The sequence below is a fragment of the Carassius carassius genome, chromosome 17 (assembly GCF_963082965.1).
Source record: "Carassius carassius chromosome 17, fCarCar2.1, whole genome shotgun sequence".
Taxonomy (NCBI): Eukaryota; Metazoa; Chordata; class Actinopteri; order Cypriniformes; family Cyprinidae; genus Carassius; species Carassius carassius.
The window spans coordinates 11,022,760-11,045,211 of record NC_081771.1 but is presented as its reverse complement, the minus strand read 5'-3'; the positions used below and the strand labels follow the sequence as shown (position 1 = coordinate 11,045,211).

At 38.6% G+C, this 22,452-nt stretch overlaps 1 protein-coding gene across 5 annotated transcripts in view; it reads left to right on the top strand.

Moving 5' to 3' along the window:
• LOC132161077 (E3 ubiquitin-protein ligase HERC2-like) overlaps nt 1–22,452 on the top strand; it is a 65,126-nt gene that overhangs the window by 13,604 nt on the left and 29,070 nt on the right. For 2 of the 5 annotated variants that reach the window (XM_059570882.1, XM_059570880.1), the window contains exons 7-36: nt 6,107–6,248; nt 6,777–6,887; nt 9,068–9,239; nt 9,309–9,482; nt 9,755–9,943; nt 10,107–10,258; nt 12,717–12,874; nt 12,983–13,096; nt 13,183–13,434; nt 14,145–14,338; nt 14,427–14,627; nt 14,774–15,002; nt 15,195–15,319; nt 15,791–15,969; nt 16,090–16,274; nt 16,353–16,517; nt 16,708–16,893; nt 17,069–17,239; nt 17,329–17,432; nt 17,527–17,677; nt 17,764–17,978; nt 18,120–18,252; nt 18,384–18,511; nt 18,710–18,905; nt 18,993–19,123; nt 19,461–19,640; nt 19,741–19,877; nt 20,036–20,187; nt 21,117–21,308; nt 21,482–21,669. In XM_059570882.1, the coding sequence (XP_059426865.1) occupies nt 6,107–6,248; nt 6,777–6,887; nt 9,068–9,239; nt 9,309–9,482; nt 9,755–9,943; nt 10,107–10,258; nt 12,717–12,874; nt 12,983–13,096; nt 13,183–13,434; nt 14,145–14,338; nt 14,427–14,627; nt 14,774–15,002; nt 15,195–15,319; nt 15,791–15,969; nt 16,090–16,274; nt 16,353–16,517; nt 16,708–16,893; nt 17,069–17,239; nt 17,329–17,432; nt 17,527–17,677; nt 17,764–17,978; nt 18,120–18,252; nt 18,384–18,511; nt 18,710–18,905; nt 18,993–19,123; nt 19,461–19,640; nt 19,741–19,877; nt 20,036–20,187; nt 21,117–21,308; nt 21,482–21,669 (5,006 nt within the window). Of the gene's footprint in view, nt 1–6,106; nt 6,249–6,776; nt 6,888–9,067; nt 9,240–9,308; nt 9,483–9,754; nt 9,944–10,106; nt 10,259–12,716; nt 12,875–12,982; nt 13,097–13,182; nt 13,435–14,144; nt 14,339–14,426; nt 14,628–14,773; nt 15,003–15,194; nt 15,320–15,790; nt 15,970–16,089; nt 16,275–16,352; nt 16,518–16,707; nt 16,894–17,068; nt 17,240–17,328; nt 17,433–17,526; nt 17,678–17,763; nt 17,979–18,119; nt 18,253–18,383; nt 18,512–18,709; nt 18,906–18,992; nt 19,124–19,460; nt 19,641–19,740; nt 19,882–20,035; nt 20,188–21,116; nt 21,309–21,481; nt 21,670–22,452 lie in introns of all 5 variants that reach the window. The other 3 variants (XM_059570879.1, XM_059570883.1, XM_059570881.1) reach the window with 2 other exon arrangements.

Sequence of the window (22,452 nt, the reverse complement as noted above, 5' to 3'; positions counted from 1 at the left end):
ATTTAGTATTGCTCTTTAATAAAGAATAATATGTATATGATTAATCTATGGAATAATCTATGTAGAATACTTGATTACTAAAATAATCAATAGCTGCAGCCCTAACATGAAGCCTATGAAGGCAGTTAATCATATAATTGACACATTTATTGATCTAGTTTAACATATTAGTGACTTTAAATGGGCTTAAATTAACTTCTGTCAAACCTTTCTATGTGGCCTAGTGTAGGGACAAATAATTGCTCAGATTCTAGATTTTATGAGCTTAATGTGAAGCGCATGAAATTGTTTTTCTGTTGGGCTGTTCATTAATCTTAACTTCAGGTAAGTTTGACTCTGCAGTTTAACCCAGAGTTTAGGGCAAACGTAAGCAGAATTTTCTGTCCTGCATGTAGCTGAATTACTAAGGCTGAGCAGAAGGTTAGAGACTGGTGGGAGATCTAGTTGTGATCTGTTTAGATGTTGAAAACGCTGCAGCACAGTGTCCACAGGGAATGGGTGGATACCTCTCTGGCCCAGGATATAAAGCCTCCCTGAAACCTGAGCCATTTACATGTTCTATTGAGCAGCCGAGAGCTGGATTTGAGCCGAGCTGCCATAGTTGTATATATGAGAGAAAATATAAGGTTTGGAATGGGAGGAGCTAGAGAAATGAGAGGAAGGGTGAATGTTTATCCTGTAATAAAGTTTATATTGGTCAGGTTTTCCTGTCTTTGGTGGGAAAGAGAAATCAAAGATCATACATGGAGCCTGCTTCACAATATTTACACTCCAATCTCAGAGGTTCATTTAAGAATAAAGCAGTGATCCACTCAAAAGGTCATGGACGATATTGATTTTTACTCCTGGAATGATGTGTTTTATAATTCTCGATGTGCTGTTTTGAGCCTATTGTTTTTTGTTGTTGTTTTGTCAGTTTTTTCAATAAATAGTTAATCAAATGAAATAAAGTTCCTTAAATGTATATATCTATATATATATATATATCTTTTCCAGTGGTGCAATACTCCAGTAGTATCAGTACTCTAACTGTAACAAAAGTGGAGTTATGCCAGCAGCATTTGTCTCCGTGAGCATCAACTGCAGAAGAACGATATACACTGAACAAAATTATAAACACAACACTTTTGTTTTTGCCCCCATTTTTCATTGGCTAAACTCAAAACTCTAAGGCTTTTTCTATGTACACAAAGGCCTATTTCTTTCAAATATTGTTCACAAATCTTTCTAAATTTGTGTTAGTGAGCACTCCTCCTTTGCCGAGATTAATCCATCCACCTCACAGGTGTGGCATATCAAGATGCTGATCAGACAGCATGATTACTGCACAGGTGTGACTTGGGCTACGTCTACATTAATCCGGATGCATTTGAAAACCGCATTTTAATTTTAAAACGCTCTCCGTCCACACTAGCGTTTTCAAGCATTTTGAAAACTGTCTCATCCACGTTTTTATGCAGATTTTCTGACAGGATTATTTTATTTATGTAAGGAACCCACCATTCAGTGACGCATCCAAGTCGCACACACTCACGATTTGATCTATGTCTGATCTAAAACACAACTGCCCTCATGTTTTGCTGCAGATAGCAATTGCGAGTAAATTTGCTTTCACCTTTGCAGGACTGTTATATGAAGAGTGTACAAAGTAACACTTTTGTAGTGTGAAAGTGCATAGCACATAACATGCACAATACCAGTATAAACACTGATATCTATTGGTATGATATGCATCACATGACTAAAGTTGCATCATCTTTTTCAAAAGCCTTTGTTTTCACAGTCTACACCACAACGTGAAAACGGCATTTTCAAATTCATCTACTTTGGAGAGCGTTTTCACAAAGCTCAGTTTTCTTTGACTAAAAACACTGTCTCCGTGTCGACTGAAGGCCAAAACAGAGAGAAAAAGATGCGTTTTCAAACTAAAATGTTTTAGTGTGGACAAGGCCTTAGGCTGGCCACAATAAAAGGCCACTCTAAAATGTGCAGTTTTATCACACAGCACAATGCCACAGATGTCGCAAGTTTTAAAGGGAGTGGGCAATTGGCATGCTGACTGCAGGAATGTTCACTAGAGCTTTTGCCCATGAATTGAATGTAAATTTCTGTACCATAAGCCATCTCCAAAGGTGTTTCAGAGAATTTGGCAGTACATCCAAACGGACTCACAACCACAGACCACGTGTAACCACACCAGCCCAGGACCTCCACATCCAGCATCTTCACCTCCAAGATCGCCTGAGACCAGTCAGCCGGACAGCTGCTGCAACAATCGGTTTGCATAACCAAAGCATTCGAGGGTTTATGGTACTTGGGAGAGGTGTTCTCTTCATGGATGAAAACAGAGCAGATGGAAGACAGCGTGTATGGTGTCGTGTGGGTGAGCGCTTTGCTGATGTCAACATTGTGGATCGAGTGGCCCATGGTGGTGTTGGGGTTATGGTATGGGCAGGTGTACGTTATGGACAAAGGACACTGGTACATTTTATTGATGGCATTTTGAATGCACAGAGATACCATGATGAGATCCTGAGACCCATCGTTGAGCCATTCATCAACGACCATCACATTATGTTGCAGCATGATAATGCACAGCCTCATGTTGCAAGGATCTGTGCACAATTCCTGGAAGCTGAAAACATCCCAGTTCTTGCATGGCCAGCATACTCCCCGGACATGTCACCCATTGAGCATGTTTTGGATGCTCTGGATTGGCGTATACGACAGCGTGTTCCAGTCCCTGCTAATATCCAGCAACTTCGCACAGCCATTGAAGAGGAGTGGACCAACATTCCCCAGGCCACAATCACCATTTTAATCGTTTATAATTTTGTTCAGTGTATAAAGATAGAGCCTATTTGAAAGCTCTTAACACGTTTTCAGAGAAGTGAGCTCCAGGCTGACAGCAGCTGTTCAGAGCTCATATATCCACCAAGAACAGCTTTATCTCGGCCAGTCCTTTGGGAATTTGCTGCTGACTCTTTATCCAGATGATGTTAAACAAGGTATAGGTTTAATTCATTTTGGTTATATTAAATGGGCAATCTTTGGACTTCTTAATCTATTACTTGTTCCAGGAAAAGTCTATTTGGCTCTAGGAAAAAGTTAAGTTTCATATCTTTTTATTTTTATTTTATTAAATCCTATATTAACTAGAGTGCTGTATATGTGTGTGATGGGTGAGGGCGGGGCTGAGAGCCGGTGGAGTGATTTGGAAATGAGCGACACCTGCTCCACTCACCGGTTTCGCGTCCCACAGAGGAGATCGGAAGGATACAAAAGAGGAGAGACGACAGTGAAGGACGAGAAAGGACCAGGCCTGGGCTTTATTTTGTGTTTGGTTTTTGTTTGTGTGCGGCAGTCATCCATGAGGGGCTGTCGCGCTGTTTTGGTGTTTATTTTATCATTAAAGATTTATTTGAATGTCCGCTGGTTCCCGCCTCCTCCTTCCCAAGATTATGAAGTTTGGAAAGTGTTACAATGTGGTATTTGGTATTTTGAAAGGGTATTTGGTATATAATCACTGTTAGTGATTATAATTTCATCTTCAGAGAAAGTTACAGTATTACGATTGTCTTTGAGTGAGTTGCAAGGACTTTTATATTGAAAGGGACTGAAACAAGGACATTATTGTTGCTTTAAACAGCCTTATGAGATGCAACCATAGGGACACAGCCAACAAGTCCGCTATCATGGGAAATCGTCTTAACTGTTTAAAGTACGAAGACAAAGATATTGCTTTCCTTAGTGGATATTCAAACTGATCTTGTGATTATGGATATAAGATCGGCCTGACGAATGAATATCAGATGCAATTAAAAGACTCAAGCAATCTCTCTCATAATACTTGTCTCTACATAATACAATGAGCTGCAAAGAAGCAACTCAACGTTCCTTTACTAGTTCTAAAGTGATGTTTTTGATTTAGTAACAGAGACTTGGGCTCAACTGTTAAACTGTCGAAACAAGACTTGAATCTGTGGTGGAAAGTAGTAGTTCTGCACAAAAGAGGATTTAAAAGGGATTCTTGTTGTTGTCTCTTCTTTATTTACACACTTGTACTGTTGAACTGTGTTGTATAAACCCAGTATCTCAATAAACTAAATCGCATGACTACTCGTGATATTGCTTCTACATACATGGATATATTTAATATATAATAGAACTACATTTGAATGGGATTTATCTTGTAAACCTTTTATAGTATTTTATATTAAATCTTTGTTGTGAATTGTTTCATTGTTATAATGTAAAATTTCTCGTATCATTATTTTCGGCTGTTTACCACCATTATTTTGATTTCAAATCAGTTACTATTTTTTTTTTTAAAGCAGTAATTATCTTTTTACATACAAGCACAATATATTAAAATGACTTCAGTATATATTTATATATTATTAAGATACTCAAACAAGTGGCAAAATGTAAATGCAGCATGCAGTCTTCATTTCTTAGGTTAAAAGGTAGTAGGCTATCACACACATTTTAAATTAAAACTTACCATTGACAGAAACAGCCGTCTCATGCCTTTTCTTGTGCATTACATCCTTATTACAATCCTACTGGTCATAAAGAAGTTTTTCTTGCTCCACGAGTGTCATCTATGTTGCCGTAGCGTAGCCTATTTAAAAGAGTACTTTTTTCTTGCTTGACCCCCATTAGGGCTGTCACTTTTTATTCGATATTCGAATACGCATTCGAAACATGACGTGAAATATCCGTAATCGAACTATAAATAAAATATCCGGTTTTTAAAATGCCATGTGTAGCGCATTTTTTACAGTCTATGATTAGACCGTTTGTTTTTTATTTTATTCTTTGCCATCTTATCCAGTAGAGGGCACTCTAGACGTATGGTAGTGTAGGCCCATGACCAAATCAAGCGAATAATAGCTAGTAGCCAGGCACCGAACGTGTGTTCTCCACCGCGGGGAACATTGTAAATAAAAAGAGAGCCGTACTCATCCAGATCAAGTTGATAGACTGGTGTTTCTTGCAAACAATATTAAGAAATGAATTAGGCTAGGCTATATGCCTTACTCCTGCTGCTGTTTAAGTTGTCACGTTATTGTTTGTGCCTGTTCTGAATCTTTTTTTCTTTTTTCTTTTTTCATTTAGCCTAATGTTGTGGGATATGCATAGTGGCACTTCACATAAGTTGATATTCTAAGTTGATAACTTGCTGTTTCAAACATTAAGTAAAAAAAAATAATAATCCAGATAGTCCTGCTTATGACTCACTGTTAATACACTTGTGATTGAATCTCCATTAGGCAACGGTGTTTTTTTTATGCACTGGGGAGGGGGGGGGCACCTAGATATTCAAATATATTCGAATACATTGCATAATATTCAATATCCGTTCGAATTAGATTTTTCTCAAGCCCTAACCCCCATTGCTAAAAAGCCGTCTTTAGGTTTAGGTACTTTTTTGCATTTGTGGTGTAATTAATACAGTCTTGACCATCATAATGTAACAAATTCATTAAAGAATACCTTATTTAAATCTGACATAATAATCCACCATGGCATTTTTTTTTTTTTTTTCGTTTTCCCTCTGTAAAATTTGGTGTCAGCAACAGCTAACAATGTTGATCATTGATAGCTCATTTAAAGGTAATGTCACCACCAATAAATTGGACTAATTTGGACAGTTACGCTAAATGGAGTCAAGGAGTCAATTCCGTTGACTCCAGTGTTGGGAGTCAGGAGTCGGAGTCGACTCCGAAAAACCTGGAAACGGATGCTTCTACCTGGACTAACTTGAAGTAAGAAAAGGAAGTAAAAATGTGTCCCAATCAGACACAGCTTTTAAAAAAATCTTGAATATTTTTAACTTGATACGACATCAAGTTTAATGTTCAGGGGAATGTGTTAAAAAGAAACCGCGTGCCGTGAGATGTGATGCAGAAGCCAAATATCTCTTGCCTGAATGTGTCTGTGAAGATGGTGCTTTTGATCAGAATGTATCTGAAGATGTAACTTCATTATAAAAATCTATTGACAGTGCAGACTGCCTGGTAGCCAAAGCACTGTATGATAATGGAAGCCTTACAATTTATACTCTTATATTCACACTCATTAATTGTTTGTGGCATCTCAGGTGATGATGCAGACCTGTGCAGTGAGTTACTGCAGGAGTCTCTGGACGCTCTGCGGGCTCTCCCAGAAGCTACCCTGTTTGATGAGGGCACAGTGTCGCCCGTCTGGCTGGAGGTGGTCGAGAGGGCTACCAAATTCCTCAGGTTTGCCAGTCATTCATCTTCACTATTCCCAAATGCAGAAGTAGTAATATTAATTCCTGTGTAGTAAGTTTTTATCTATTAACTAGAAAACTTGCATCAAGATGCAGTACACCAAGATTGCATTTATTTAAACAAAAATACAGTTACATTTTATAGCAATTAATTTAATTGTTAAAATTTTTTTATAGATATATTTTTAAAATGTGTTTTTATTCCTATTTTATATGGCAAAGATGTATTTTCGGGAGCCATTACTCCAGTCTTCAGTGTCAGATGATCTTTCAGAAATCATTCTAATTTGCTAATTTGCTGCCCAAAAAACATTTCTTATTTTTATTAGTTGAAAACTAATAAAAATAACTTTACAAAAAATGTGTTCACTGTAACTTTTGATCAGTTTAAAGTGTCCTTGCTAAATTAGTATTAATTTCCTTTTAAAAATGTTCTTTCTGACCTCTGTTGGTCCACTCCTATCTGATCATCAATCTACATTGCTATTTAAGCTCATTTTACTCTGTTGTTTTTCAGTGACATTCATGGAATTGCCAGTGGAAAAGCGCCCAGTAACATTCCCCTGCAGGATCAGCACTTGGCCCTGGCCATCCTTCTGGAGCTTGCAGTGCAGCGAGGAACTCTCAGGTATTCAGCATGATGTTTCATATGACCAGTGTTGGGAAGGTTACTTTGGAAATGTAATAGGTTACAGATTACAAGTTACCCTGTTTAAAATGTAATAGTAGTGTAACTTTTTCAATTACTTTATTAAAGTAATGTAACTAATTACTTTTGAGTACTTTTTGATTACTTTTCTAAATTTGTGAAATTTAAAGAATAATAAATAAAAGCATATACATCAACTTAAATACATTTATCTAATAAGCATGTGACGTATTCTGTGTAATAAACTCCTGAAACATTGGTGTTTTTGTGAAACTGCTGTCTCTTTGTATATGATGATAGTTTTCTCAAAATAAGTAAAATGCACATGAAGTGACACAAAGCAGTTCTAGAAATTATGTTTATGTGCTCGTGTACTCCTATACTGAGGCAGCAGAGGTTGAAAACAGTGCGAGCTTCAGTAGGCCTATATATGTGTAGTAAATGAAACCATGTCTTTGCCATTAATTTACAGGAGGGGCGGACTGGGAAAAAAATTCAGACTGGAAAATTCAAACTCATACAAACAAATTCATGGACAATACTATTTTTTGTATGGACCTGACATAAAAAAGGTTTAAATCTTTAATTTGGGGACATGCAAAATAATTATAAGTTCTCTCCTGAACTGTACCTTCACTTCCATTTTTCTCTTCAGTCTCTTTATTTTGCCCTGTTATCCATCTCTCTCATGACTTTAATACTCAAGATTGAACAAAACTATACTTTACAATACAATACTCTACAATACTACAATATCTTTATAGAAAAATCCTAATACTGTACACGAGTCATGTTTTTCCCTTACAAAAAATTACCATGCTTTTATTAGCCTATATAAAAGTAAAATAACCTTGTTTTGTTTGTTTTTTTTTGCAAATGGATTTGTATTTATTTTTAAATAAATACATTTGTAAAATAATTTTACATTTTTGGTGATCACAGTTAAACAATAGTAACCATTTTCTCTGGATTTATAGTTAAATATTAAAATTTTCGTAAGGGTTGTGTTGTTGTCTGTCGTAGCTCCCCCTAAACCTATAAAAAAAATCGGATTTTTTTCAGATAAATTCCTACTGTAACATTACAACTGATAATAATGATGTCCTTTATATAGTTTTTTGAGTGATGACTGATGAGCAACGTGCTGCTGCTTGATTAAATTAAAAAAAACAAAGACAAAAAAGCATCTTTACAGATGAAACTGACCTAAAACCCTGAACAGGAGTTCTGCTTCTCTGCTCCAGCGCGCGTCCATAGTCTCCCTCTCTCTCTCTCTCTCTCTTTCTCTCTCTCTCTCTCGCATTGATTATTCTGAGTCTGATCCAAACCGTTTGGCGGAGGCGCGGAGAGCGCGCGAGTCATGACTAACACTTCATGACTTATTAGAGATTTAATTATCAAATGGCGGATTCGCAAATGATCGCTTTAGTACATTCGGCAGGCAATTATACAATAATGATATTAAATAGTGGGGCAAAATCGGCTGCCAGGCCACGGGGAATTGTCCCGGTTCTCCCGGTGTCCAGTCCGCGCCTGATTTCCACAGACACGCAGAATGTGCAAGTCATATATTGCATTTCTGGGGCTTTATATTCACAGACACTAGTCCATGTCATGTTTTGATTCAAGTGTAGCTACTGACCTACTTTTGATTTAGTCATCCAAAATGTGGCATATTCCATCCGCGTTAGGCATTTCGTTTTTATGACTGGATTCTACGAACCAGACTGTATTTCCGCATCCCGGAAATTATTAGGGCGGTATGTCTCAGAATAGTCAGTGCAATTTGGGAAAGAAATCAGTTAAATCTGTATGTGGATGTGTGTAAATATTCAAATGTAATCCTCTTTGTAATCGTAAAAAAATTCATAAGTAACTGTAATTTAATTACTCATTTTTTCTTAGTAACTGTAACTAATTACAGTTACTATAATTTTGTAATTAAATTACGTAACGCCGTTACATGTAACTAGTTACTCCCCAACACTGCATATGACCCCTCTCCAAAATTCCTTTTGATAAAATGATCAGAATTACTCTGTTGGACCCTTACCTAGTGTTAATTTTGGACATTGCATGTGACTTTTCTGAGATTGTTGATAGGACCGTAGAGTCGTATTCATAAATACTCACTTTTGCATGTGATTTTTGTGTTTTAGTCAGCTGCTGTCTGCAGTTTTGCTGCTGCTGAGGCTCTGGGACAGTGGAACCAGAGAAATGGATAATGAGCGCTCGACCCAGGGCACCAGCGCCCCCTTACTGCCCCTCCTGCAGCGCTTCCAGAACATCCACAGCAGTAAGGAGGAGCCTGTTCCTGAAGAGGAGATTGAGGTGAGATCGAATTCTTGAATAAACTGCACTGTTCTTCCTGGTTTTATGTCTCACTACTTATGTTTTCAGATCCTTTCGGCCCCTCTGAGCCCAAATGAGAGTTTTCTGCGCTACCTTACACTGCCTCAAGATAATGACCTGGCCATTGATCTGCGGCAGACAGCTGTAGTCATCATGGCACACTTGGACCGCCTGGCGGCCCCATGCAGCCCCCCGCAGTGCAGCTCACCCACCTCTAACAAGGTACTACATGCAACACCGTGCCTTGACATTTTATTTGCATCTTGCATGACTTAACAGTGGCTCAGCTTTATGTCCTCTTAATCATGCAACATGTTTGCCTAGAGTCCCACTTTTATTGTTTGTGTTGAAGCTGCTTATTGACTCTAGAGCACAATGAATCTCTAGGAAGCCCCAGGGAACTCTTGTTTGTGGTTATGATCCATAATCCCTCTTTTGGGAAAGCAAAATCATTCTTCACAGAGCTCAATCTCTTCTTGTCTTTCCTCTTTCAGAGTACCCTGCAGGAGGTGATTGGTTGGGGACTGCTTGGATGGAAACCTTACGCTAATGTCAATGGACCAATTCAGTGCAAGGCACTGTCAAACCTGGGCGTCACACAGATTGTCTGCTCAGAGAAGGGTTTCCTCATCTTGACCATCACTGGAGCGGTCTACACACAAAACTACAAAAGCAATACGCTAGTGAGTCCCTCATTTTGTTAGCTGAATGCTATGTTATTGTTGTTTTGTCTCTCCCACTTTAGAGATTAATGTAAATGTATGTGTATAGCTGTTGCTGACCAACTGTCTCTTTATTTTTCTACTTTTGATTTGTGCACTGAACTAATCTGTGATTTCCTGTTAGGCCCCTATGCTAGTCCACGCATTGTCATCCAGGAAAATAATGGAGCTTGCAGCTCACCCGGATGGGCAGCACTACTTGGCACTTTCAGTCAATGGGGAGGTGTTCTCATGGGGTTGTGGAGATGGAGGCAGGCTGGGACATGGAGACACTACGTAAGAGCACACCAAAATCATCAAACTTCCAATATCATCTTTCAAACCCAAATACTGTATATGCAGTATAACAGTTCAGAAGTTTCAGGTAGATACAATTTTTAAAATGTTTACAATGCTTACCAAGGCTGCATTTATGTTAAAAAAATTAAGTAAACGGGTAATATTGTGAAATATTATTACAATTAAAAATGTTTTCTTTATATTACATTTTATTTACTTTATAACCTAGCTTTGACATTACAGAACTAAACTGATTTTTGATCCTTCAGAAGTTATTCTCATATACTGATTTCTTGTTGTTATCAGTGCACTGATAAATATTTTCATGGAATCTGTGCCTTTTTATAGAACAATTTACTTTGAATAGAAATGTTTTGTTCATATTTTTGTTAGACAGGAAGATCAAAGTAGAAAAACATTTATGTTCTCACGGCAGGTGATGTTTCCGAGCCTACAAGCTCTTCATCAGACAACGAACACATCCAGAGTTCAGCCCTTAAATACAAGCACAACCTAAATCACATGATCACCCACATGACCAAAAAAAAAAACATACGAGGGCAATAAAAAAAAATCACCTCACATAATGGTAATAAAACATAAAAGTGAAAACAAATTAATTACAAATGCTAAACTTAAACATATCAAAAGATACCAGACTGGAAAAAATGTGAATGAACAATATCTCTCATATATATATATATTAGGGGTGTAACGGTATGCAAAAATCACGGTTCGGTATGTACCTTGGTTTTAAAGTCACGGTTCGGTTCATTTTCGGTACAGTAAGGGAAAGAAATGCAAACATTAAACTGCAGGTTGTTTATTACTATAAACTTTTTTTAACAATTTGTTTACACTTAATACTATAAATACTTTTTTTAAAAATATATAGAAAATAAAAAAGAATAAGAAATAAAATACTGCTGTAAAGTTCTCCACTAAATAAAATACTCTCAGTCTCAAACCAATATCATTTAATAAAATATAATGAAAAATATAAATAAATAAATATGATTACAGTGCAGCATTACCAATCCCAGCTTGTAGGCCTGCTCATATTTAAAAAATATATTTAACTTTTCCAAAGTGTAAAGTGCAGCATCAACAGTTTCAGTTTTTAGACCTGCTCAGATTTCGTTATTGCATTGGACCGATCGGAATTAAGAGCAAAGGTCTATTTTGCCGTCAATACTGTTGACGGTGTCCTTTATCAGTAGGCTTTATATTTATGCTCAACAGGAAGTATAGATATTGTGACTTCCGCCACTTAATATGTTCGTTTGGAAACACGAAAATGTACCTATGTTCCGCACACAAAAAATATTGCATTTGGTCATTTGGTACACACGTGCACCGTACCGAAAACCCTGTACCGAAACGGTCCGGTACGAATACACGTACCGTTGCACCCCTAATATATATATATATATATTATACTCCCTGACAAAAATCATGTCGCCTATCCAAGTTGTAGGAATAATAAATAATAACTTGACTCATTTGGAATCACAAGTGGCTTATATGAAAGGCAAAGGCATCTAGATTATGCTTATTTTACCAAAATAAAATCTTATCATGCCTTGACTTTCAATTATTTAATTAGGACAGAAAGGTCAGACTTTGCCTAGAGAAAAAAAAAAGTATTGTCACTTAACAGAAATAATGTACAGTACAGAGCCTAAAGTCATGGTGCAGTGGAAAAAGAATTAATATTGTCTATCACTCCCATGAGCTTGGAGGACTGAATCCATATTTCTCGCCAATGACTCAAATAACTGACTCATCTGGAATGGCAAAGAAAGCATTCTTGCAGGACTCCCAGAGTTCATCAAGATTCTTTGGTTTCATCTTCAATGCTTCCTCCTACATCTTACCCCAGACATGCTCAATAATGTTTATGTCTGGTGACTGGGCTGGCCAATCCTGGAGCACCTTGACCTTCTTTGCTTTCAGGAACTGTGATATGGAGGCTGAAGTATGAGAAGGAGCGCCAACCTGCTGAAGAATTTGCCCTCTCTTGTGGTTTGGAATGTAATGGGCAGCAAGAATGTCTTGATACCTCAGGGTGTTGATGTTGCCATCCACTCTGCAGATCTCTGGCATGTCCCCACACTGAATGTAACCCCAAACCATTTTTTTTTGCTGTCTTCTGTTTGATGCTGGTTTCTGAGCACTAATTCGGCCATTGAGACCACTGCGTGAGAAAATTCGACAAACTGTTCTTGTAAATACAGGGGTTTTTGGTGACCAGTTCTTATGTAGCTCTGCTCTGACCTGGGCCTGTCATGAACTGCTGGGGTTCTTCTTCTACACACCTGAGAATGTTAATTACAGTATTTGACCAGTCAAAACCAACCATTGTAGTATGCAATTTAAAAACAATATAGTTCTTTGGATTCTTTGTATGCAAAGAATCACACAACATAAAGTTTGTTTACTTGTGCTTCTACAGGTATTTAGAGGAACCCACCATGATTGCAGTATTCTCAGGGAGGCCGGCAGGGAAGCAAGTTATTCACATCGCGTGTGGCAGCACGTACAGCGCAGCGATCACAGCAGATGGAGAGCTGTACACATGGGGCCGAGGAAACTACGGCAGGCTGGGCCACGGTAACATCTCCAGTATAAATCCAGTTCAAATCCACTGCTGTTTATAACAAGACATATATAATCTTACTACAGGACACAGTTAAATGATGCTTGCATGTTTTACTGAAGGCTCTAGTGAGGACCAGACAACTCCCATGCTGGTAACTGCTCTGAAGGGGCTTAAGGTGATCGATGTGGCCTGTGGAAGTGGAGATGCTCAGACCCTCGCTGTGACTGAGAATGGTATACATCTCATAAAGGCACATTCAGAAATGGTTTTAAGATAATGTGTGAATGGCATGATAATTTCTCTCGCGTGCTCTTTACAGGTCAGGTGTGGTCATGGGGTGATGGTGACTATGGTAAACTCGGTCGTGGGGGTAGTGATGGATGCAAAACACCAAAACTTGTGGAGAAGTTACAGGATTTGGATATGGTGAAGGTGTGCTGTGGGAGCCAGTTCTCCGTAGCTCTTACTAAAGATGGACAAGTGTACACTTGGGGCAAAGGAGACAATCAGAGACTTGGCCACGGCACTGACGAACACGTCCGCTATCCCAAACTGCTTGACAGTCTACAAGGTTCAGTGTTTTCAGTAATTGCATTTTCACAACATACATATTTCAGGTTTTCGAAATCTGAAGGCAAAGTCAACATGAGATTTATATATTTTATAACATGTTCCACATCTAATATTGAAAAGTTCCTCATTGTGAGTGTTTAATTCACACATTATTCCAAAGAAGGAAAACATTTTTTTTCTTTCATTGAAATATTATCGTGTTGTTATAGAGGAAACTAAAATGATTAAAATTAATTTTCTATTAAAAAAAGCTGATATTAAATATTAGACGAAAAAGTAAAATTACTAAAACGAAAAAAACTAAAACTAGTTAACATCAAAATCGCATAACAAAATTACTAATATTTTAATTAAGATTTTCTTTTTTATATATATTAATAAATAATCACTATAGTCCCGTATAAGTAATACTAAAATAACGAAATATCTTGATCTGCCTCTGAAAGAACTTGGAAATGCTTTTTTTTTTAACAAAACAACGTAGATTTAATCAATTCCAGATGGATCAAATCAAGTCTCTCCCTACATTTTTTTGCCAATTGAATATTCTCTTGTTCCACTTGTAAATGTTACATTATGGAAGCAAAATGGCATATAATGTTGACTTTATCAGCACATACATTTCAAAATATGGTTTATTTCAACTCTTTTTTTTTTTTTTTTTAAATCTGAAGTCTGCTTTTAACATTTAATTCTTTGTCATTTCAGGTAAGAGGGTGGTGGATGTAGCAGTTGGCTCTACACACTGCCTGGCCCTCACAGAAGAAGGGGAGGTGCACAGTTGGGGCAGTAATGATAAACTACAGCACTTTGATACACTCTTCTCCAATAAGAAGCAGCCTAAAGCCCTGCCAGGCCTTAATTCTAAACACATAATAGGCATCTCCTGTGGCCCTGGCCAGGTATAACCTGTCTTTCACCAGAATGGAGTTCATTGTATGCTGCTTTTGACTGCATATTACTTATATTTTGTCATATTCTGTTTTTCAGAGTTTTGCATGGTCGTCATGCTCTGAGTGGTCCGTAGGGCTCCGTGTACCATTTGTGGTGGACGTGTGCACAATGACCTTCGACCAGCTGGACCTGCTGCTTCGGCAGGTCAGTGAGGGCATGGACGGCAGCTCTGATTGGCCACCGCCGCAGGAGAAAGAGTGCATGGTTGTGGCCGCTCTCAACCTGCTCAGACTACAGGTCAGTTGTCTAAAATTTTAGGCTTCTGCCTGCCATATAATTGAAAAAATGTACATTGATTTATTCCAAAATACCTGTTTGAATAGTATGTCCTCCCTAAAGCATAATTCATCTTGAATATTGTCATTGTATTCTATCTCTTCCAGCTCCATGCAGCCATCAGTAACCAGGTGGACCCTGAGGAGCTGGGTTTGGGCTTGGGAAGTGGGCTGCTTAATAACCTCAAGCAGACAGTGGTGACGCTGGCCAGCAACGCCGGGGTTTTAAACACCGTGCAGGTGGCTGCCCAGGCCGTGCTCCAGAGTGGCTGGTCAGTGCTACTGCCCACTGCGGAGGAAAGAGCGAGAGCCCTGTCCTCACTGCTGCCCAATGCAGGTCAGTTCATAAATAACTAAGTGCTACTAAGTGCAGCAAGTGGCTGGTTTACATCTGGTAACATCTATGGATAAATCATCTTCGCAGCACTTCTGTGATGTGCAAAAAAACAAAACAAAAAAAACAAGCAGTCAATGTAATGTTTGTTTCTATCACAGCATTGATGGTCAAAAGCAATTCTGTATTTTTTAGCAACTGCTAATGAGATGAGTGTAAGTCCTGGCCGTCGCTTCATGATCGACCTCTTGGTTAGTAGTCTGATGGCAGACGGAGGGCTGGAGTCTGCTTTGAATGCTGCCATCACGGCTGAGATCCAGGTCAGCATGTTTTATTCATTAGACACTTCATCATTTATTTACCCTCCATGCCTTATATCTCCAACATTTAACAGAGCACTGCCAAAAACCAAACAGAGGAAACTGATTCATGACCCCTGAGGGAAAAGTGTCAAAAATCATTTTAGTTTTAAATGATTGTTTTATCTATTATTTGAAACGTGTTAACCTCAGTTTTTTATTAATCCCTTTGTTTAATTTTGGTTTTGTTGTTTTTATTGTGGTTTGTTTTTTGTTTTTGTTTTGGTTTTGCTTTGTTTTTAGTTTAGTTTGGTGTTTTGTTTTTTATTTTATTTTGGGTTGTTTTTAATTTTTTTAGGTTTAGTTTTGTTTGGTTTAGATATTGTTTATAGATTTGTTTAGATATGTTTTTTATTTAGATATTTTGTGCTTTTTTGTTTTGTTTTGTTTTGACATTCCAGTTAACTACTTTCTCTGCATTTCTTCTATTAGGATATCGAGGCTAAAAAAGAAGCACAGAAAGAGAAGGAGATTGATGAGCAGGAAGCCAGTGCCTCTTCTCTGCATCGCTGTCGCACCACACTGGACAAAGACCTGATCAACACCGGCATCTATGAGTCAACAAACAAGCAGAGCCTTCCATTGGTCCAGCTGGTCCAACAACTGCTCAGGTAATGCAGTGATTCACTTTTCAATGCATGAAACTTAAAGATGGTTTTGGAAAAAGTAACTCTTAATCAACTGAACTTCATAGCCATTAGTAACACTCTTCTTTGTGTTTTATTCTGTAGAAACATTGCTTCACAGACTATAGCTCGTCTTAAGGATGTGGCACGACGAATCTCAAACTGCCAAGACACGGAGCAGGTCAGCAAGGAGCGCTCGGCCTCTCTGGACCTACTGCTGCGCTTTCAGAGGCTGTTGGTCTGCAAGCTGTACGTGGGGGTCAGTGGCACTGTGGGTGTTGGAGGATACAGTAAGTAGAAGAACTTAATTTTTCAGGGATTTTGTTAAGGTTTGAGCATTCAGTCAACAGTATCTCTTATTGTCACAGCTTTGAGTAACTCGGAGATTCTGGGAGTAGGGTCTCTTTTGAAGAAGTACATGGCTTTGCTGTGCACACACATTGGAGATATCCTTCCTGTTGCCACCAGCATCGCCCTCAACAGTCATCGTCACTTTGCAGAGGTGGCACGTGTCCTTGAGGGAGATCTCACAGGTAAAAATGCCATGTTACCATGTAAAATTCACCAAATCACAATCTAGCATTGAAGGAATAAATTAATCTAAAAATGACAATATTGTTATATGTATGTTAATGTCGTTCCAAACATATGTGATGCTTTTTAACTTCTGAAATCTCTGAAGGCATTTTTAATTTCAAAGCATCCTGTTTCTTGATTCTCCAGGTGTTTTGCTGCCAGAGTTGATCGTCTCCATCGTGCTACTGCTGACCCGTGATGCTGGCCTGATGCAGGAGACTGGATCCATTCCTCTCCTCGCTGCTCTTCTGGAGCACGTGGACCGTTTTAACCATCTCTCCCCTGGAATGGAGAGAGATGACAATGAGGATCTCGCCTGGCCTGGACTCATGGGTATGAGACCGATTAATCCACACACCTCCCTCATAACCAAGACGGTCTGACTGCTTAATTGAGTAATGTTTTAGTCCAGTATGAATATATTTATGTATTTAAAAAAAAGAAAAAAAGAAAGAGAGATCTTATAGTAAAAAATAAAATAATAGTCAAAATAATTCTTTCTTTGAAGGATTCTTTTTCAATGGGTCAAGCTCAAAGAACAATGAGGAAGTGTCGCTTATCCGCAAAGCTGACCTGGAGAATCATAACAAAGATGGCGGTTTCTGGACTGTCATTGAAGGGAAGGTCTATGACATTAAAGACTTCCAGACGCAAACTTTAACTGGGAACAGCATCCTCGGTATAACAACATTACTAAACTGACTAAAACCTTTTATTTTGTCTTCAAATAAAAAGTTTTCTAAGTTTATTCACCATTTCCCCTCACAGCCCAGTTTGCTGGAGAAGACCCTGTAGTAGCTTTAGAGGCCGCTCTCCAGGTTGAAGACACAAGGGAGTTCATGCAAGCTTTCTGTGTGGGACAATACATGGAGGTCTGCGTGTCTTTGTTTTATAGGTTCTAATTGCTTTATTCTCAAATTGTTTGGACTTCATGTTGGTCTTCTTTTTTTGGCTGTCTTTCTCCAGCCCAACCAGGAAATGGTGACAACTCCTGACCTGAGCAGTCTGTCCTCACCTCTGATAGATGCTGAAAGGAACCTTGGTCTGCTACTGGGACTGCATGCCTCATATCTGGCTATGAGCACCCCTCTCTCCCGCATTGAATTAGAATGTGCCAGTGAGTCTGTTTTTTTGCTTATAATATTGCAACCGTTTCAGTGGTCAATTAAAAAAAAATATCTCCTTTAATCTTGTACCTTCCAGAATGGCTCCAGTCATCGATTTTCTTTGGTGGTCTTCAGACGAGTCAGATCCACTATAATTATAATGAGGAGAAGGATGAGGACCACTGCAGCTCTCCTGGGACCACCACACCAGACAAAGCCAAACTCTACTGCCGCAGAATCACCCTGAGTGATCACGCCCAGCCCTTCCTGCAGGCCATCGCTGACAACAACACCCAGGACCACACTGTGAAGGTCATACACAGAGAGAGACTATCACTTATTTGTCTCTTTATTTAGTATAATTTATTATGCAGCCCATTTCCTAATATTTGACTGTCTTTTTGATTATTACAGATCATGTATAATTGTTGGATTCTTTCTTATTTGCTGCAGGACTTTCTATGCCAAATCGAGCGGTGCTGTAAACAGTACCATCTCATCACTCCCATCACTTTTCCGCCTGAACATCCTGTAGAGGAAGTGGGCCGCCTGCTGCTCTGCTGCCTTCTCAAGCACCATGACCTTGGTAACTTAAAAAGTGCTGGTTTTATGGCTTCTCTGTATTTTTTGATTTCTGAAATCCTGCTCTGTCCACTTGTCAAAAACTCTACACGGCGTTGTCAATGTTACCGTTATAATTTCTGTTTTCTTATACAGGTCATGTCGCCCTCTCACTTGTTGATCAGTGTGCCTTGGGTGTGGACCAAGGGAAACAGAGGTCCCTCCCTAAATCTGTGATTGATGTGTGTCGAATGGTGTACCAGGCCAAGTGTTCTTTGATAAAAGTGAGCGTAATAACGGGAATATTCTTGATGCAGCTCAAGCCGTCATATATGTGATAAAATGTAAATTAGTAATTACAAACACTTTAGCACCGTAGCTTTCTAATTTAATGCATGGTTATGCAAGGTGTTAATGGGGTTGGAGTGTGATGATGATTTCTTTGACCCCCCACTCTCTGATCTTTCCCCCATCTGCTACAGACGCACCAGGAGCAAGGCCGCTCTTATAAGGAGGTGTGCGCCCCAGTGATCGAGAGGCTGCGTTTCCTGTTCAATGAGCTCCGGCCTGCTGTCAGTAATGACCTGTCCATTGTGTCCAAACTGAAGCTGCTGAGCTCTCAGCCTCGCTGGAAAAGGATCACGCAGAAACTGATCAGAGACCGCCGCAAAAAGAGAGGTGACAGGTCTAATAGTTCTTTTAAATGTTCAGTGTAAAAGGATTTTAGGAGTTTATAATTCTAGCATGTTTTGCTTATTGTCTCAGTGCCTAAGAAATCAGAGTCCGCTGATTTGGAGGAGGACAAGATGGAGAGGGAAGGGACCAATGAGGAGCTGCCTGATCCAATCAGTCCCGCCCCTGTGGACAAGAAACAAACCACTGTCAGATCCCCAAAGGTTTGCTGTTGTCCATTTCTCCTCAGTATTCTCTCTCTACTGCTTGATTTGGGGATTTACTTTTTGTTCTTTTTGTTCGGCATACACTTGTTGTCTTTACCAGTTTATTAACTTGTTTTACTATTTGTAAACTAATTTTCTTACTAGTTAATTATTTATTAACATTTTAATGGTTTAATAGTGTCTCTGTGCGTTAATAAATTTGACGTGTCTTTACTGAGGAGCTTTTGTTTATGATTATACAATTAATTTGAATTACTGTAAAGCATGTCACGTAATTCATTCTATTACATTTATTTGATTAACAGCCTCGTTCATTTTCTTCTCCGTTATCTTGCAGCAGGATAAGTGGCAGCCTCTACTAAACACCATAGGCAGTGTTCAGAAGTACCGCTGGTTAAAGCACAGCGTTCAGGGCTCCTTCTCTCAGTCCAGCCTCATGAGCGCCATCGTTGAGTTTGCTTTGAAAGAGGAACCGCTGGATGTGGAGAAGATGAGAAAGTGCCTTCTTAAACAGGTAGTTAAAATGTTTTGTTTTGTCTAAAAAGGTAGTTATTAACATAAAATGGACTTGTAAATGACAGTATTTTACTCCTAACAATAACACCTGTGTACAGTTGGAGCGAGCTGAGGTCCGGCTAGAGGGTATAGATACTATGTTGAAGCTGGCATCCAAAAACTTCCTCCTGCCTTCCGTACAGTACGCCATGCTCTGTGGTTGGCAGAGAGTCATACCTGAAGGGACCAATATTGGGCAAGTTTAAAGATATAAATGATCTTCAAGCAGGATATTTGTTTTTCAGTGTTCTGTTTTTAGTAGATTCTTTTGTGTTTTGCAGAATATTTTAGTATGGCTGTACAGTATCTTGCATTGGTTTGTATTTACATTCAATATCTGTTTTGCCCTGGTAGAGAGCCCCTGGCTGACTGCCTAAAGGATGTAGATCTCATTCCTCCATTTAACCGCATGTTGCTGGAGGTGACGTTCGGTAAGCTCTATGCCTGGGCTATCCAGAATGTCCGCAACATCTTGTTGGAGGCCAGCGGCAAGTTCAAGGAGCTGGGTATGAGTGATGTCATTACAATGATTATGAAACACATTTAATTCATGTATTTATGTACACTACCCCCTTTAAAAGTTTGGGGTCAGTAAGATTGTTTTAATTTGTTTGAAAGAAGCCTGCTATGCTCACAAAGGCCACATTTTTTGATTAGAAAATAGTCAATAAGTTAATATTGTGAAATATTATTACAATTTAAAATAACTCTTTTCCAGCCATAGAAAATAATAATAGTAATATATTTTAAAATGTAAATTATTGCTGTGGTGGCAACACTGAATTTTTAGCATCCATTTCCCCAGTCTTCATTACTCGCATGATTCTTCAAAATCATTCGTACTGATTTGGTGCGCAGTAAAAAAATTTGTATTTTTGTCAATGCTGAAAACAGTTTTGCTGCTTAGTTTATGGAAATTGCTAAAAAAAAATGAAGATTTATTCAAAAGAAAGTTCGGCATTTACTGTATTTTCCGCACTATAAGGCGCACTTAAAACCTTTAATTTTCTCAAAAAACGACAGTGCACCTTATAATCCGGAGCGCCTTATATATGGCTCAAGGAGCTCTGTCATAATGTTGACATTCCCTTTAGCACAGCTCCATCTAGTGGATGCATATCCCAAACCCAGTCAAACATTTGACTGCAGTATCTTCTATTTTATGCGCCTTATAATCCGGTGCGCCCTATATATGAAAACAGTTCTAAAATAGGCCATTCATTGAAGGTGCACCTTATAATCCGGTGCGCCTTATAGTGCGGAAAATACGGTACTTGAAATATGGATTCTTCTGTCACCTAAATGTGACATAATGCATCCTTGCTGAATAAAAATCATTTCAAAAATATTTTATTAAAAATAACAAAAAAATCTTACTGTCCCCAGCTAATTGAATGGTGTTTGGTATTACTGAATGTTGTTTCCTCTATTCCAGGTGTGCAGCCAGTGCCTTTGCAGACCATCACTAATGAGAACCCAGCAGGCCCCAGTTTGGGTACCATTCCTCAGGCACGCTTCCTGCTGGCCATGCTCCACATGCTCACTCTCAAACATGGAGCCAACAGCCTCAGTCTCCTGCTGAACTCTGGCATCCTCGCCCTCACCCAGAGTGTTCTTCGACTCATTGGTCAGGACCTTCTCTCGACTTGCTTTCATAAATCAGATGAGTTTTATTTTATAGAGCCAGTTGTATACTGTCAGATGGACTTTATTGTAAAGGGTAAATTTCAACAGGGAGAGGTTGATCTCTTCTATACTGTTTGATGTGTTTTGTGAATATGTCGGCATTGCATGGCACAGGTCCCAGCTCTGATAGCTGTGAGGAGGAGCTGAGCTCTGTAGCTCACGGAGACTCTGCTACAGTTCTCGAGGAGTCCAGGAAGGAGACGACCCCCACCCCTCTTTCTGCCTCTGGCCCTGAATTGGCAGCTATGATGAAGATTGGCACTAGGGTGATAAGAGGACCTGACTGGAAATGGGGAGATCAGGCAAGTTAAAGCTGATGTGTTTGCCTTCTTATTTACACTTGCAATGGAGTGTTCCTATAAGTGTGCACAAATTAGGGGTGTGTGATATGTATCGCCTGCAATTTAGTAAAGTTATTTTAACATTTGACATTATGAAGTATTTTGCAGAAACCATGCAGTGCACATTTAGAGTGCATTCTTTCACTGCACGATACAATCTGTTAAAATGCATTTAGAATGATCACAAAATCAAGACATTGGGGCAGAAAATGTATATATTTAAATTAAATAAATGTATTAAATTTTTTTATTTAATTTATGTATATATTTATACCACTTCATATAATTTATTTCACACAAAGAGTGACGTATAACAAGAAATTAAGAGATTTAGACCTTTTTTTTTTTTTTTGGCACTATTTAGACAACATGATAGTGTTTAGTTCCTGAATGAATCAACTGTTTAAATGATTCGGTGACAGTGACTTGCTGCCACCACATTTAAAGTGTCTTTCATTGATTTAAATCATTTAAAATTTTAGTATTCAACATTTTATGTTTAATATCAAAACATTATTTATTTGTAATTGCAGGTTAAATGCATCCATGTCTTGCATTAAACATTGTACATCTAAATGCCATCTAAATGTTTCCTCAGCATTCTGAAGATTAATTTTATCAATACTGATTTAATTTGCTTGGTAGCAGCCTAAATGTCTTGTTATTCTAATTCACTGATTCAATGTAAGAATCTGACTCAAAAGATAATGGTCACATTAAGAAAATATGGCTTTACAAATGTAG